This window comes from Schistocerca serialis, chromosome 8, assembly GCF_023864345.2.
Source record: "Schistocerca serialis cubense isolate TAMUIC-IGC-003099 chromosome 8, iqSchSeri2.2, whole genome shotgun sequence".
In the NCBI taxonomy this organism is placed as follows: Eukaryota; Metazoa; Arthropoda; class Insecta; order Orthoptera; family Acrididae; genus Schistocerca; species Schistocerca serialis.
This window is the reverse complement of record NC_064645.1, coordinates 482,104,751-482,120,399: the sequence shown is the minus strand read 5'-3', so window position 1 is coordinate 482,120,399 and position 15,649 is coordinate 482,104,751. Positions and strand designations below refer to the sequence as shown.

Here is a 15,649-nt window from a genome sequence, read left to right as displayed (position 1 = left end):
CAAGAGTCATACTCCACATTAACATCACAATAAGAGCTTATTACAGCAACAGTAATGTTTTGCACATATTGGCTGAGAAAACATAAGCATCTGGAAAGAAAAAGATACCAGCATTTTCATTAAACATTTACTTGTTGCTCTGAGAATGCTACAGTTAACTTGGAGTTAATATTTACAGAGTATGATATACATGTGCACTGTTTTATTCTCAATGCCATAAAAAAGAAAGAAGATACATGAGGGCAAGTTTTATTGACAGGAAAAATGCCTATATGTGATAAACACTCGCAAGCAAAGATTTTTTTTCAGTAAGCAGTTAATATTCCTGTACAATGTTCCCAGGATGGGGTTGTTTATAATGGTACATAAAATGCACACTTAGTAAGCAATTTAATATTTCTTTGCATTACTTCCAGGAAAAAGACAATTTATGTTGTAAGGTCATGCTACAGAATGAAGTGTTAGACCACTGTTGAATGGCAAATAAGTAGTGATACACAGAACATACTTCCAGTCTGTTTGATACAATATGTATCAGAGCCTGTCAGACTTTAATTTTTTTTTTAAAAATCCATCAGACCTTTATGTCAATGAAACATGAGCACAAAGCACATACCACATATCCATGACTAACTAAAGAAAAAGATCAGAAAATTACATGAAAACAACAATGGAAAATATTATACTAATATTAATAACAAAAACAACCATAATACAAAGAGAGTAATTTTACAATGTTAATAATGTCCAGCTGTGACCCAGCAGCAGGTATTGTCCCAGCATAGCAGGTAAAACAGCTGCTGTATAGTTCATCTGAGGAGGCAGTGACTTTCCAAAGCAGCATCTTTATTTCTGGTTCACTTGATTAAATTTAGCTGGCACAAGCAAGAATGTCATTTAGCAGCATAGTGGTAGCTTGCTGTCAATACAGTATACACACTAACACGGAGAGGTCCCCAGTGGTGGGATTGACTTTTTGAAACCATCCAGATGGTTATGCAGGTGAAGATCCCAGGTATCACACACTGGAATCATTCACCCTGGTAGGCTCTCATTTGCAAGGAACTGACGGGAAATAAATTCCAGAATTTTTGTGTGACAGCCAATAGCATTAAAAAAGTTACATTACACAGTCTGGGTGTATGGTATAATGGTTTAGGATAATAGCTTCCACAGGCAGGAGGTAGTATGTTCAAATCTCATCAGGTGCAATAAATAATTTTTAGTTTTAAATCTTCATTGAAATTACTTTGATCTTTTTTTTTCAATTAATTGATTCACAGTAATTTTTACTTCCATTCCTTTGTCATGTAATTTTAATAATAATATCAACTTCTTCATTTTCTCTCATTTTTCTTCCTATATTTATTTTTCCACTTGAAATCTTTATTCGTGTATTTTAATTCATTGTATTAATTTTGATTTAATTTGTTTTATCACCCTCTTTTTCATCTACACTATTGCGTTCATTATTATCTATTTCTCATTTTCCTTGAATTTCATTTCACTTATAAACCCGTCTTTTATTTAAATCTTCATCTGTGTTTTTTGTCCATGGTGCAATAAGTATTTGGATTACGTTTTAAATATTTGTGTGACAATTACCACACAAAAAAATTGCACACCTGGTAAATAAAACTATGTTTTTCACACCATTGCATAGTCAATATAAATAGATTATTTTGTCTTTGTTTTTTAATTTATAGATTGGAATTTTCAAATAAATGAATATTATAATAGATAAATATAACTGCATTCACATTCCCTTCTTATTCCCAGCAACAATTCACAAGCACACAATCTGACTCTGACTGTGTAATAGTTCTCACATTTATCTGCCCATATTTTATTTAGAATAAGAATGATAATACTTCTCTTGGAGTCTGATGAAGCATCTCTTGTGCCACAGGGTTGGTACAACAGGTCAAATAACCATCTAGGTCCTACACCTCTAAACAATTTTCACAACTTCGAAGGGATTACCTATTTCACAACAACCTCCTCGCGATATTCTATTCCCCTGTGAGGTTACCATCTCAGGCCAACAAGTTGTGGTCTCTGCATGTACCCAACCATCATTGTTGTGCCCACTTTTGAGCAGAAAATTTCAAGATTGGCTTTGTCTGTAATTATAGAGACTAGCATCAACCCAAACTCTACAGCTTGAAAGAAGCAAGTTTGTCTTACAAGCAATCACTTAGTATGCAGAAACAAATGCATAAAACAGTACAAGCTGTAAATGACGTGTCACCTGTTTTATTTATTTCTTGAAACAATATGAGCCGTAGCTATTTGGTCATGGACCAAGTCTCTAGATAAATTTCAGAACAATGAGGAAGAATTTAACCATTAAACAAACTAATCAAATTTGAAACAAACATGGAACCCGGAAATATGCAATAATATACATCTTGTTGAATGACCTGCATAAGCAGAAATATTTCAGGAAGGAGGAGGTGGAGAAGGGGAGGAGGGGGGGGGGGGGGGGGAGGAAAAGGGGAGATGGAGGAGGAGAAAAAGAAGATATCTCTTATAATCCCAATGGACATATTTACGGATCACTCAGTATAATTATGTATATTTCAAGTGAGATTGCTGAACACAGCATAGAAGCACACATCTTCCAGTGTCAAGTCATGTGGCAAAACATGCACAGCATATTTAATGGTTCCCACAGACCACCATGATCCCACTTTTCATCCAGCAGTGTCTACAGTAAGCTCTCTGATGTATCTATTGATGACAACTATGTGCTATTTGGGTGAGTGGGGTAGAGGGGGGGGAGGCAGGTGTACTGAGTAAAGCACCCACTTGCACCCAGAATGTACAGGTTATGACGCAGAGTCATGTGTTGCCACCAGATAAGACATCAGGGGATCCACTGACATAGGTTCTGCAGCACAATGCCTGGGGAGATCTGGTGTCACATGGGCAACCGGGATCTCCACAAAAGTAGTACATGCAGAGTCTGGTGGCATGGGGCCACCGGACTTTCCTTCATTTTAGAAGAATTATTTTCGCCCTTCTCCTCCTTAGAAGATGACAATGGGAAAGGTGTCCCTGAATTGGTTTCAGGGAAAGAGGTAGAACGACAAGTCTGGTGGACAGCAGCCTGTGGTTCCTTCAGCCACTGGCTGATGCCTGGCTGTGAACCAGAAGGAACCATGGAAGGAAGAGTCCCAGGGGAGCTCCTCCTAATTACAGAAGCCGAAGGAGAATGAGGAGCCTCCAGCTGGGGGATAGGAATTGGTGTCCCAGACAGCTGGGGAGCCAATGCTCCCAAAGTGGGTGCTGTGGAAGCACCAGAAGGGCCTCTAAGTGTCTGGGGGGCAGGTATCAGTGGGCAGCTCTGAGGGCACATTGTAAAAGGTGCAACAGGGGAAAGAACAGTCGACAGAGAAGATGAAAACATTGCAGTTGTAGGTGTAATATTGTTTCATTCATATGGGATTAAGATGCTCAACTTTTCCTGGCCTCTTGATAAGTAAGTATCTCAAGGGTTTTATACTCCTGAATTTTTCTCACACTTAAAAATGGAGCAATCTGGTGAGCAGGGAGAGTAGAGCTCACAGCAGTTTACACAGGTGGGGGAGGGGCACGAGGAATGTTCACGTGCAGTGGACGTTCACAATCCCTGCAGACGGGAAAAGTGGTGCAACAGGAAGACATACTTCCAGACTTCATATACTTGAAGCATCTCATAGGAGGAGGAACATAGGGTTTTGTGTCACACCAGTAGACCACTACATTGACCTCAGGCAATGTATCACTCTCCAAAGCCAAGATAAAGGCCTCCGTAGCAACTCTGTTTTCCCTTGGTCCCCTATGGGCACAATGGTTGAAGTACACACCCCATCGCTCTAAGTTTCTAAGTTGGCCCACAGCTCATCGTCAGATTGGAAACGAAGATTGCGGTGAAAGATGATGCCTTGGACCATATTGAGACTCTTGTAGGGTGTGACAGTCACGGGAATGTCACTCAACTTTTCACAACAGAGTGATGCCTGTGAGGGGGCAGTAGATGACATTTTAATCAGGAAGGAAACACTCTTCATCTCAGAGATGGCTGCAGCTTCCCTGTATTTTTCTTCAACACGCTCCACAAAAATAAAGGCTTTTTGGTCAAAAAGGTGTCCCCTTCGATCCCAGAAAAAACCAGGTATTGGGGCAGGATTTTGCTCCTTGTTGTCTAGTCCTGTATTCCTTCCACAGCATGGTGAAGGAAGGGAACACATTGGGATCATACTTTGTTTCATCATACAAGGCCTTTCCATTTGAAGAAATTGCCAGGGTCATGTGACCACCAGTGGGAGAAAGTTTAAATCACTTCAAGTGCAAGCTATCTGCCATGGTGCCACCCACTCCAAACGGGGGCTCTACCCCTGGGTGCCACCCAGCCACAGCAATAGCTACCTGAACAGTAAACCACTGATGGGAGTTCCCATGCCCCGGCCATAATAGCCACATACTACATAGCATACATGGGGAGCGTCCAGCTTATGCAACAGCAGTGTGATCCCTGCGTGGTCAGGTGGCTACCATTGAGCAGGTACTTGATGACCCCCCCCCCCTCCCCTCACACAAACACAAACACACACACACACACACACACACACACACACACACACACACAAAATGGAATGGCTACCGTGCTGGGTTTTGGGCATTATACAACAACAGAATGGAAGAGTGCCAGGGTAGAAGGGCACAGAGGCAGAGCATATACCACAATGGGTGACCTTCACTACATGACATGAACTGTAAAATTTGGAAAAGATGGCAAGCTAAACCCAATAATGGAGACCATATAATCACTAATGGAAGTTGAAGGTACCGCCAGGAGTGAAACTAGAAATCAAGACCAAAATTGTCAACCAAGTCTAGGTAGGGTCTTCACCAAAAGGCCCATCCAACGGAAAGTCAGAAGAGGTAAGAAACAGTTGGAAGTGCAGGTTTGCAGCACACAAAGAGGGAGTGGTGCTGCAAAGGCTGGAGATTGCTACTCACCATATAGTGATGATGCTGAGTCACAGATACGCACACCAAGAAGACTGTCAAACAAGTACGTTTTCAACCAAAAAGGTCTTCTTCTCAATTAGACAAAACAGACACACACACACACACACACACACACACACACACACACTCACACTCACACTCACACACACACACGACCACTGTCTTGGCTGCCGAGACCAACAAGTAAACCAGAGAGAGAGAGAGAGAGAGAGAGAGAGAGAGAGAGAGAGAGAGAGAGAGAGAGAGAGATAAAGCAATAGCAAAGACTGAGAACCAACGGTACACTACGACAATGAGACAGTAATAAGGCATATACTCTATTTAGTCCCTTGTCATTGCGTGGCACAACTTGTGCAGCAGTGAGCTCTAATTGGGTAACAGAATGGTGTGTGGTATCCTGGCTGGCTAGTGGCTGAGGTCAAGTCCCACAGTCTCCAGTGGGCTTTCAGTTGCTAGCCCAGGATACCAGACTATTAATATAGGAAACTGCAAAGTAGTGCTCGCCTTTATATACATTAGTTAAGGATGTGTTATCCAATTACTTTTTCCTAACGAGTCTTCAGTTGTAGTTCCTTTTCAACGAGTCCCTCTTATTACTCTCAAATCCCATAAGACAGTATGTGTACAAGAATGACAGTGTTAGAGTACTGAGATGCTAGAACAACAGTCTACATCAAGTTTACAAACTGACACCTGACTGCCAGTTTCCAAGAATATTCTTCCTGAATACTCTGGGTTATCCCAAAATATGACACCACAGGATAGTTGTATTCTGTCCCAAGATACTGGAGTTGGCTGACATCTGTGTGTAAGGTCTGCTTGTGTGTTTGTGTGTTTGTGTGTGTGTGTGTGTGTGTGTGTGTGTGTGTGTGTGTGTTTACTGATGAAGACTGTGGTCAAAAGCTGATGTGTTTCAATTGTGCGTCTTCAACCTGACGTGTCTTCTTTACGGTAAGTAGCAATAGGTCTTTTCCTACATTGTTAGTATTTTCTTATTCATTATTAGACCTACTCTTGCCATTATCCCTATTTCATTCTGTGTTTATAACTCCGAACTCACCTGATCAAAAGTCCTCTTCTCACTGCCACCAAACTTCACTAATTTCCACCATATCTAATTTCAACGTTTCCATTTCCCTTTTTAGGTTTTCTAACCTACCTGTCCAGTTTGGGGATCTACCTTCCCACACTCCAACTTGAAGAATGCCAGTTTAGTATTTCTCAATGACAACATCCTCCTGACTATTCGCCACCCAAAGTTTATCACTCTCATTTGTTTCAACCTAATATTCTAAAAGCATTAAACTGATTGCTAATTATAACAGTATTTCTGTCTCATTTTAATTAAAAAGAGTTATAAGTAAAGTTATAAAGGTTTTATATAAATGTATTATTCTTGTAATTCCAGTTATCTATACTGATTATTTCTTACCTTTAAAATTGGCTATGATGTATGCTGCCGCACACCTACGAATTTTTCTCTTTCATACTCTGGATATAGATCTATCTCGATTAATTTCAGTGATTTGACATGTCGACATATCTGAATGGAATATTCCTCTTCCTCTTGGTGTAAATGACCAAACCCTCTATCTGCAGTCATCATCATAGAGAAATCAAGGAAGATTCTCCCTCTAAAGGAAGCTCCGGTATTTTTTTCTCTTCTCTCTCTCTCTCTCTCTCTCTCTCTCTCTCTCTCTCTCTTTCTCTTTCTCTTTCTCTTTCTCTTTCTCTTTCTCTTTCTCTTTCTCTTTCTCTCTCTCTCTCTCTCTCTTTCTCTTTCTCTTTCTCTTTCTCTTTCTCTTTCTCTTTCTCTTTCTCTTTCTCTTTCTCTTTCTCTTTCTCTTTCTCTCTCTCTCTCTTTTTCTCTTTCTCTTTCTCTCTCTCTCTCTCTCTCTCTCTCTCTCTCTCTCTCTCTCTCTCTCTCTCTCTCTTTCTCTTTCTCTTTCTCTTTCTCTTTCTCTTTCTCTTTCTCTTTCTCTTTCTGTCTGTCTGTCTGTGTGTGTGTGTGTGTGTGTGTGTGTGTGTGTGTGTGTGTGTGTATGTGGGCATGCACATACTTGTCCCTTGTGTCCACTGATTAAGAACTCATCTCTTTAATGAGGTGTTACCTTTAACCAGTCATTTTTTTCCAATTTCATTTACTTTCCTTCATCTTTTCTTACCCTACTTTATATAAGTTTCCATTTACCACTCTCTGGATTGATAGATAAAATACATTGGCGATGGTGGAGAAGTCATCGAGAGATCATAGTTGTCAGAAGAAAGTGTAGTCCAACAACAACAACAACAACAACAACAACAACAACGATGTAAATTTTATGTTAAACATGTAGCACTGACTTTGCTATAAAATACATTTTCAAGTTACCTTCTTCCCATTCTGCAAGAGAGCTATCTTCCCACACCTGGCCTCCTGCCATTCTAACATGCTTCTTCGACTTCTTTTCCTTCTTACGGTTTGAAGTGTTTGAATCATCTGCAGCTGCTTGTCCCGGTACAGTAGGTCCAACCGTGACAACTGTAGAGGCTCGCACACGGTCAGACATTTCCTTGGCACGCTGCTGTGGCGTCTGCACGTGGACCTCGGTAATATCAGTTTTCAGTTTTTTGCGCTTCTGTCCACCCAAATCATCTGCGCTGCTGTCACCATCAGCAGGAACTGCTGCAGCTGAGTCTTCTCCGTCACCAGGAGTCTTTGCCGAATAGATGAGTGGTGTTGCACTAACACAAAAAAATGAAAATTACGAAAACCCATTGAAGCACAAGAAAAAAGTTCTGCCAGACAGCAAACCTAAGTCAGAATTTGGCAGATTCAAGAGGTAACAACCAATTAATAGCTTTAATTTATAATTTAACAGTAAAATAATAGCATATTTTCCCATATTCTCCACAAATAATCATTTTATTTGAAAAGAAAAGTATTCACAGTCCAGTTGTCAGTTCCCTTCAATATTTAATGGAAATATGGTATTAGTTAACACAAAAATATTTAGTAATTAAAAGACAACAAACTACCCCAATTTTTCCTGCTCTGTGGTTTCATTCAGTTAACACAATGTTCTATAGCCCAGTCAAAGAAGACCAAGGATGGTTGACTGGGGTCAATAATTTGTGTAGTCACAAATTTTTCTATGGTGGCAGGAGGAAGAGCCATGAATAACGTACTAAAAATCGTGTTCGGTGGGGAACAAGCGTAGGGTCGGTGCGCTGGAACACCTCACTTCTGCACTTTTTCTTAAATAACCCGAAATCTGTGGCCTCTAGTGAAAACATATCTCAGCACAAAAATAAACTACATTAAATTTCCTACAAAAAAGATCATATTCATTTTTCTTCTAGAACTAATAGTTTGTGCAATACTCAGGATTCAAAAATTGCAAATTACTTAAAATAGTGTTTTAATGGTATAAAATTAATGTTTATTGTTAAAGGGAGTGGGTAAAGAACAAACATTAAATTTTCATACATCTCATAGCATTACAGCCTTATTAAGAGATTGAGATTAGAAGTGTGAGGAAAGACAGATCACCATATTGTGGTCTCCCTACTCTGTCTGCAAGAACAAACAGTCTCTGTACTCAATACTCCACAAGAAGCAACTGCAAGGTGTTTCACAAAATTATAGTAATCCTTCTGCAGTGTGTCTTAAGAAACAGTGGTGACACAGTGAGCAAGCATGCCCAGGGGGGTTCTTATTTTCTAGTAAGCGTGTTAACACTAAATGGAATACAGATACCAGTTACTAATAATACTAATGCAAGAGATGAATATGGACAGAAACTACAAAAATACTTCCACAATGCTGTACAATGCCAGAGGGGATAATTGATTATTAGTTATCCTGTGTGACAGTTGTTGTGCTCTTCTGGGAAAGGTGTCTTCACCCATCACGAGTGCTGCTTGCTCTCCACTTTCAGACTATAAACCCCCTCCATGCACTATTTCCAATCTGGTTCTCTTATGTCAGAAGATAAAATAACATCACTGTGCTTGTGTTTACCGGAGCTATTTTCCATTTATTGAGTACATCATGAAAAGTGTTCCATCTGTCGACAGAGCAGACAGTGAAACTGACATTTTCCAACACATACTGACAAGAGTGTTAAACTTAGGGGAGGCTGTTCAGAGTGTACGCAAGGTTAACAGCCCCAGGTGCTGGGATCTATGGTAAGTTCCTTTGAATCTCAAACTAGTAACTACATTGCTAAAATTTTTTGATCCAAACTGCCTGTGAATGAAAAGTGCGACACTAGGTAAGATAGGTATATGAATGGCTGAGGGCAAATAGCAACAATGGGGCATGGGATATAGATAGCTAATTTTCACCTGCACTCCTACCTTTTATATGATTCCCAAAGTCCATAAACCCAAACACCTAGAATGTCCCATTGTCGCCATTTACTGTGCCCCGACAGAGAGAATCTCTGCTCTTGTAGACCAACACCTCCAGCCTATTACCCCCTCCCACATAAAACAGACCAATCATTTCCTCCATCAATCCTCCACAGTTCCTATTCCTTTACCACAGGGCATCCTGCTCATCAATACTGGTGCCACCTCTCTTTACACTAACATCCCTATTGCCCATGAACTTGCTGCCATTGAATACTACCTTCCCCAACATCCAACCAATTCCAAACCTACAACCTCCTTCCTGGTTACCATAACCAACTATTTTCTCCCACCCGAAATTAGATCACCTTTGAAAGCATCACCTATAAACAAATCCATGGTCCTGCAATGGGCATCTGCATGGCACCATTCTAAGGCAACCTATTCATGGGCCATCTAGAGGTATCCTTCCTAACCAGCCAGAATCCCAGGCCCCTCATCTGGTTCAGATTCAATGATGATATCTTCATGATCTGGATCGAGGGTGAAAACACCCAATCCTAATTCCTCCAGAACCTCTCCCCCATATGCTTCACCTGGTCCTCCTCAACTAAACAAGTCACCTTCCTTGATATGGACCTTCACTTTAAAGATGGTTATGCCAGTACCTCCATCTATCTGAAAAATACCAACCACCAATAAAACCTCTACTACGACAGCCACCACCTGTTCCATACCAAGAAGTTCCTTAACTGCAGTCTGGCCACATGTGACCATCACATCTGCAGCGACGAGCAGTCCCTCTTGAAATATATGAAATATACCAATAGTCTCACTTAGGCCTTCACAGACCAAAATTATTCTCCCAACCCTGTACAGAAACAGATCTCCCAGCCTTATCTATCTAGCCAGCCAATACCCCAAAGTCCCACCGTCCAGCCACAAAGAAGCATTCCCCTCATGACTCAGTACCGGAGCAACTGGTTCTCATTCTCTGCCAGGGTTCTGACTATCTCTCATCTTGCCTTGAAATGAGGAGTATCTACCCACTATCTTTCCCACCCCTCTCACCGTATTATTCCACCAACTACCGAACGTACACAATATCCTTGTCCATCACCACAAAACCCCTGCTCCCAGCCCCTTGCCTCAAGGCACATATCACCTAGACTCCAGACCTGTGCCATACATCCTCCCACCACCTGTTCCAGTCTGGTCACAAGCATTGCCTGTCCCATCAAAGAAAGGGCCACATGTGATCTACAACCTAAGTTGCAGCCACTGTGCTGCATTCTACAATGGCATGACAACCAACAAGCTGTCTGCCCACATGAATGCCACCGTTAAACTGTGGCCAAGAAACAGCTGGACCACCCAGTTGCTGTAATGCTGCCCAACACAACATTATTATCTTCAATGACTGCTTCACAGCTTTCATCATATGGATCCTTCCTACCAACACCAGTTTTTCTTAATCGTGCTGGTGGGGACTCTCCAGGCAACATGTCCTACGTTCCTGTCCTTCACCCACCTATCCCCTTCCCTGCTCCCACTCCAGGACTACACAGCCTTCTACTTCCCCAACACACCCAGAATTTTCCCCCCTCCTCACTTCTCTCCTTTCCACCTCCCTCCCTCTCTGCCCCCCCCCCCTTCCAATCTAACCCCTATAGCGTTCCCAGTGCCAAATTTTTATCATGTAGCCGTAAAATAATAATTTCTCTGTGTAGGTTTAGATTGCAAAGAAATAATTTATGACAGAATGATCTAAAGAGACGACAAGTTACACTCTTTTGTTAATTTTTTAGTCGACTTCACTTCTTCTTTTGTCTTGAATGTGTCTAGAGGGACATCTTGCGTGTGCTGACAAATGTAAGCATATTTGTATGAGTTAAACATATAATATAACTATTTAATATTATTGTGCACTTTTAATTTGTAAGAGGTGATCCCGATTTCATGTCCGCCTTCCTTGAATTAACCTGCATTCAAGTAATTTACAGCTCAACAATCGCAGCGGCCGATGCAGCGAACGACGCCATTACGTGGCGATATTAACTTATGAAAAATTAGCGGAAGCGGAAAACTCGCCCGCTATTAGCATAATATTAATTTTTCTCCACAGCCGCACGAAGTTGCAGAAATACTTAGCTTTAAGATTCTTATTTTCAGTACCATAGCTGAGAGCCAGAGCCAGGACTCCGACTACAATACAATGGTCAACGGAGGTAAGAAAAATACTCTCGCGCGTGTGTGGGCCGCAATTGTAATTAATAACTAAAGATCTTTTGCTTTAACGTCAACTGACTAGCCGATGAAATTTATATGAAAAGTTTATTACATTGTTCAACTTAAATATCATTTTTATGAAGGCCCACCACGTAAGTCGGCAACAATCAAAAAATAATAATAACAATAATAATATATACATTAAATTACGACGGCCGACGGACACGAGATTGGCGCCGCAACTTTGGGGCCCGATTAATATGATTCTATTGTAATGAATGTAATTATGTATGTGTCTAATTGTTGTAAAATATTAATGCTTGTATGAATTCTTTTACATGTACAACAACAAAACCACACCCTGAGGAGATCTGGAGAGGAAAATGGTTCAAATGGCTCTGAGCACTATGCGACTTAACTTCTGAGGTCATCAGTCGCCTAGAACTTAGAACTAATTAAACCTAACTAACCTAAGGACATCACACACATCCATGCCCGAGGCAGGATTCGAACCTGCGACCGTAGCGGTCGCGCGGTTCCAGACTGAAGCGCCTTTAACCGCACGGCCACACTGGCCGGCTATCTGGAGAGGAAAAAGTGTAGAAAAGAAAAAGGATTGCGAGAAAGAAAAATAAGTAAGGTAAGGCCTATTGTGCAAGCATCCTGTGTAGCTCTGTGCGGAATATCGAACCCATGTGCACATGAGATACCTTCGGTGTTTTGTGTATTTATGTGTTTATTTTTGGAGGGATAATTATTCGTTTTGTGTATTTATGTGTTTATTTTTGGAGGGGATAATTAATCGTGTGTGTATCAGTGTTAAAGATTCGTCAGTGGCTTAAAGTGAATTTAGTATGGGTAAGATAGGACAACCTAAAGCATCCGTACCAAAAGAACAAAATTCTGTTAATATGGAAAGTGAGGATCATTTGCAATACGTAAACGAATCCCAAGCCACCGCCTCGGATAACATAATTTCCGGAGCGGGGGGCGAGGATCTGTGGACGGTGAATGACGCTCCACAGCAGAATGGGAATAGAGTAACAACTCCACTGCCTGGGCAGGGGGGCCAATCGAGTGCTAGATTAAGCGGGGCACCAGTATGCTCACCGATTGCAGACCCATTTGCAGAATTTCTGCGCAGGTTAGAAGAAAGAGATAGGGAAAGAGATCAGAAACTGGCTCAGATGCTCCATGAGCAAGAGCAACAAAGAGAACTGAAAGAAAGGGAAAAGGAAAGAATGTCAGAACAGAGGGAAAAACAAAGAGACGAAAAACTGGCTCAGATGTTGCATGAGCAGGAGAAAAAATTAACGCAAAAGCTCATTGAGCAAGAGCAGCGCAGTGAAGCAAAACTCGACAGTATCGAAAGCGAACTAGCCGAGATGCGGGATGCGTGCAAAGAAATACCCGATCTTGTGCAAAGCTTAGCCGGAGAGATGCAAAAATTACAGATATCGCAGGCTAGGCTTGAAGATAACGTCCAGATTTTAACCAACCGCGTAGATAATGTGGAGATAGATGCACGGAAAAGTATTGACGCATATTTGGAAGTGCAAGCTCAAAAAGTAGAAAAAGAATTAAATGAATGGCTAGAAGTAAAGGATCGCGAGATATCTGCAAAGATTGAAAGCGACGTAAAAACAGTAGAACAAGCGACTGCGGCCGCGAGTGTAAATATTGACGCTAGCGCTGCTGCACTACATGCCGAATTAGCAGAGATCAAATCCCGTGTGACAGCGGAGTTGCCAAATTGGCAACAGGAGGTCGCGCGAAGACTGTCTGCGTTGGAAAGCAATGTAAACAGTGGCGGACAGATCATGAATCAGACTCAATGCGAATTATGAGCACGAACAACATGCGATACCGTGCAGCGTACATCACGAAGTGATGAATGTCCCAGAATGTAGCAATCAGACGTGCAAAACAGAGGACAATGTAATAAAACACAGGACATTCCAACCTTTCAATAGCGAAAAACGAAATGTCCACCCTGTTGTATTTATTAAGAGCTTCAGGAATGTGTTTCCCAGGACATGGACGGAAAGACAAAGAATACAGTTCGTGGTCTCCTTTATTCAAGGTGACGCGGCACTGTGGGCCACCGACGTGTCCGAAAAATGTCTAACGATGCAACAGTTTGAAGGTGCATTCTTGCAAAAATTCTGGTCCGATAGCGTCCAAGAAAGACTACGAAAGGAGTTGTACAGTCCAGAAATGTACAATCCTAAGATGGGAACGTTACGCAAATATTTCGAAAAGTATATAAACAAAACCAGGTACTGGGACGAGCCAATGTCCGATCGTGACATAATCAGATTAATAAAAATGAAGTTGCCCAGTGAAATTAAAAGATATTTCATCAATGTGCCGGAATACGATATAGAACAATTCATGGAAATAGTGGATTCTGTTGACCTATTGATCGAAGATATGAAAACCGAAAACAAGTGAAACCATGCAGGCTATAATCAACACAAAGCCGATTACAATAGCAGCCACAGTAACGGTAGTAACTTAGTACCAAATGGTAACGGGAATAGGCAAGAGCACCGGCAACAGAATCAAGGCACAAACAATGGCAATGGTTATAACGGCAACGGTTATAATCGTGAAAATCGAAAGGGACATCATGATGGACGCATGAGTAATGGATATAATGGTAACGGCAATCCGCAATGGCGGAACAACCGAAACCAGTGGCGTGGTCGTAACGAACCGACACCACAGTGGCAACAAAATACAGCGCCACAATGGAACGCCAACCCAGGTCCATCACAGAACATGTCAGGAAGTTACAACCGACCACCGCAAAACCAGAGCCATACACAATATAAAAATACGCCATCGGGGAGGCAGGGCGGCCAACCCAACAGTAGCAACAACAACAACCAGAACCACAATGTGAGGTTAGTGGAAGTGACAGACAACTGTCAACCCACTAATGCTCATCCGTTAAACTAAAGACGGCCACAATACGCTCTCCGTTGTTGGCTGCAGGATGGTGTAGTGAGTGCACATTCACGGATGACAGCCATAAACTTTGTATGCTGAGATACAATGAAGGAACAAAAATAGAAAAGGAACTTGTAGACATACCGCAGACATGTAACCGAACCGACAAAAGTGTTGTGCAGGCTATATTGCAAGCAGATATGTATGGAGCACCAATACACATAATAGTCGATACCGGTGCGTCAACCAATGTCATGAGCGCAAATTTTTACAAGTACTTGAGTCAAAATAATAGAATACCAGTATTGCCAGTGAAGAATTGTCGTGTTACAGGTGCAATAGGTGCACAATCTCATATCATAAAGCACCAGGTGCAAGTCGAGTTTACGGTAGGAAATGAAGCAATGAAAAGCTCGTTCCTAGTAGTTAAGGGATTAGGTGTTGCTTGCATCCTGGGGATGGAATTTTTACGCCAGAGGGACGCAAAAATCGACCTCTTGTGCGGGGAAGTAAGCCTTATGAATGAGGATAGACGTGTAATTTTGCCATTGTTGAGGACACGGGAAGTGCACGGTAAATATTGCCGGAACTTTCAGTCGAGATTCGATGGAATACAGGTAATGAATTTATATTCTGACTTAAGTACAAGACAAGTATATTTTAAAGATTTTATTACTGAAGACAAAGAGGAAAAAAGGAAACTGATAGCCATGAAAGTTAGGGAGTCAGAACATTTGACTGAAGCACAACAAAAAGAATTGACTCAGCTACTTACAGATTATGAGAATGTGTTTTCGGAAAAACCCGGTGTTATCGAGGGCTACACCTATAACATCGAAGTGGTACCTCACGATACCTTCTGTCACGCTAACTACACCATCTCGTGGTCAAAGAAGGAGGCAGTTACGAAGGAAACAAGAAAAATACTTACAAAGACTTAAAGAAGTTCGCTCAGTAGAGCAACGTTTACATATGTGTAGTAGGTTAAGTTTATAGTGTATTTTTTCTGTGTGTAAATGTTCCGATTTTAGTGTAACATTTAAAGACAATGAGGCACACAAGATTAGTGCGATTCAATTTTGTAGATGTTAAGGAATAATAGTATTTTTAA

At 41.3% G+C, this 15,649-nt stretch overlaps 1 protein-coding gene across 1 annotated transcript in view; it reads right to left on the bottom strand.

Annotated features, from left to right (window-relative positions):
- The window catches only part of LOC126416444 (RNA-binding protein 42-like), a 351,434-nt gene that overhangs the window by 214,637 nt on the left and 121,148 nt on the right, over positions 1-15,649 (bottom strand). Inside the window, exon 4 of the mRNA XM_050084170.1 lies at positions 7,391-7,743. Coding sequence (XP_049940127.1) covers positions 7,391-7,743 — 353 coding nt within the window. The remainder of the gene's footprint in view (positions 1-7,390; positions 7,744-15,649) is intronic.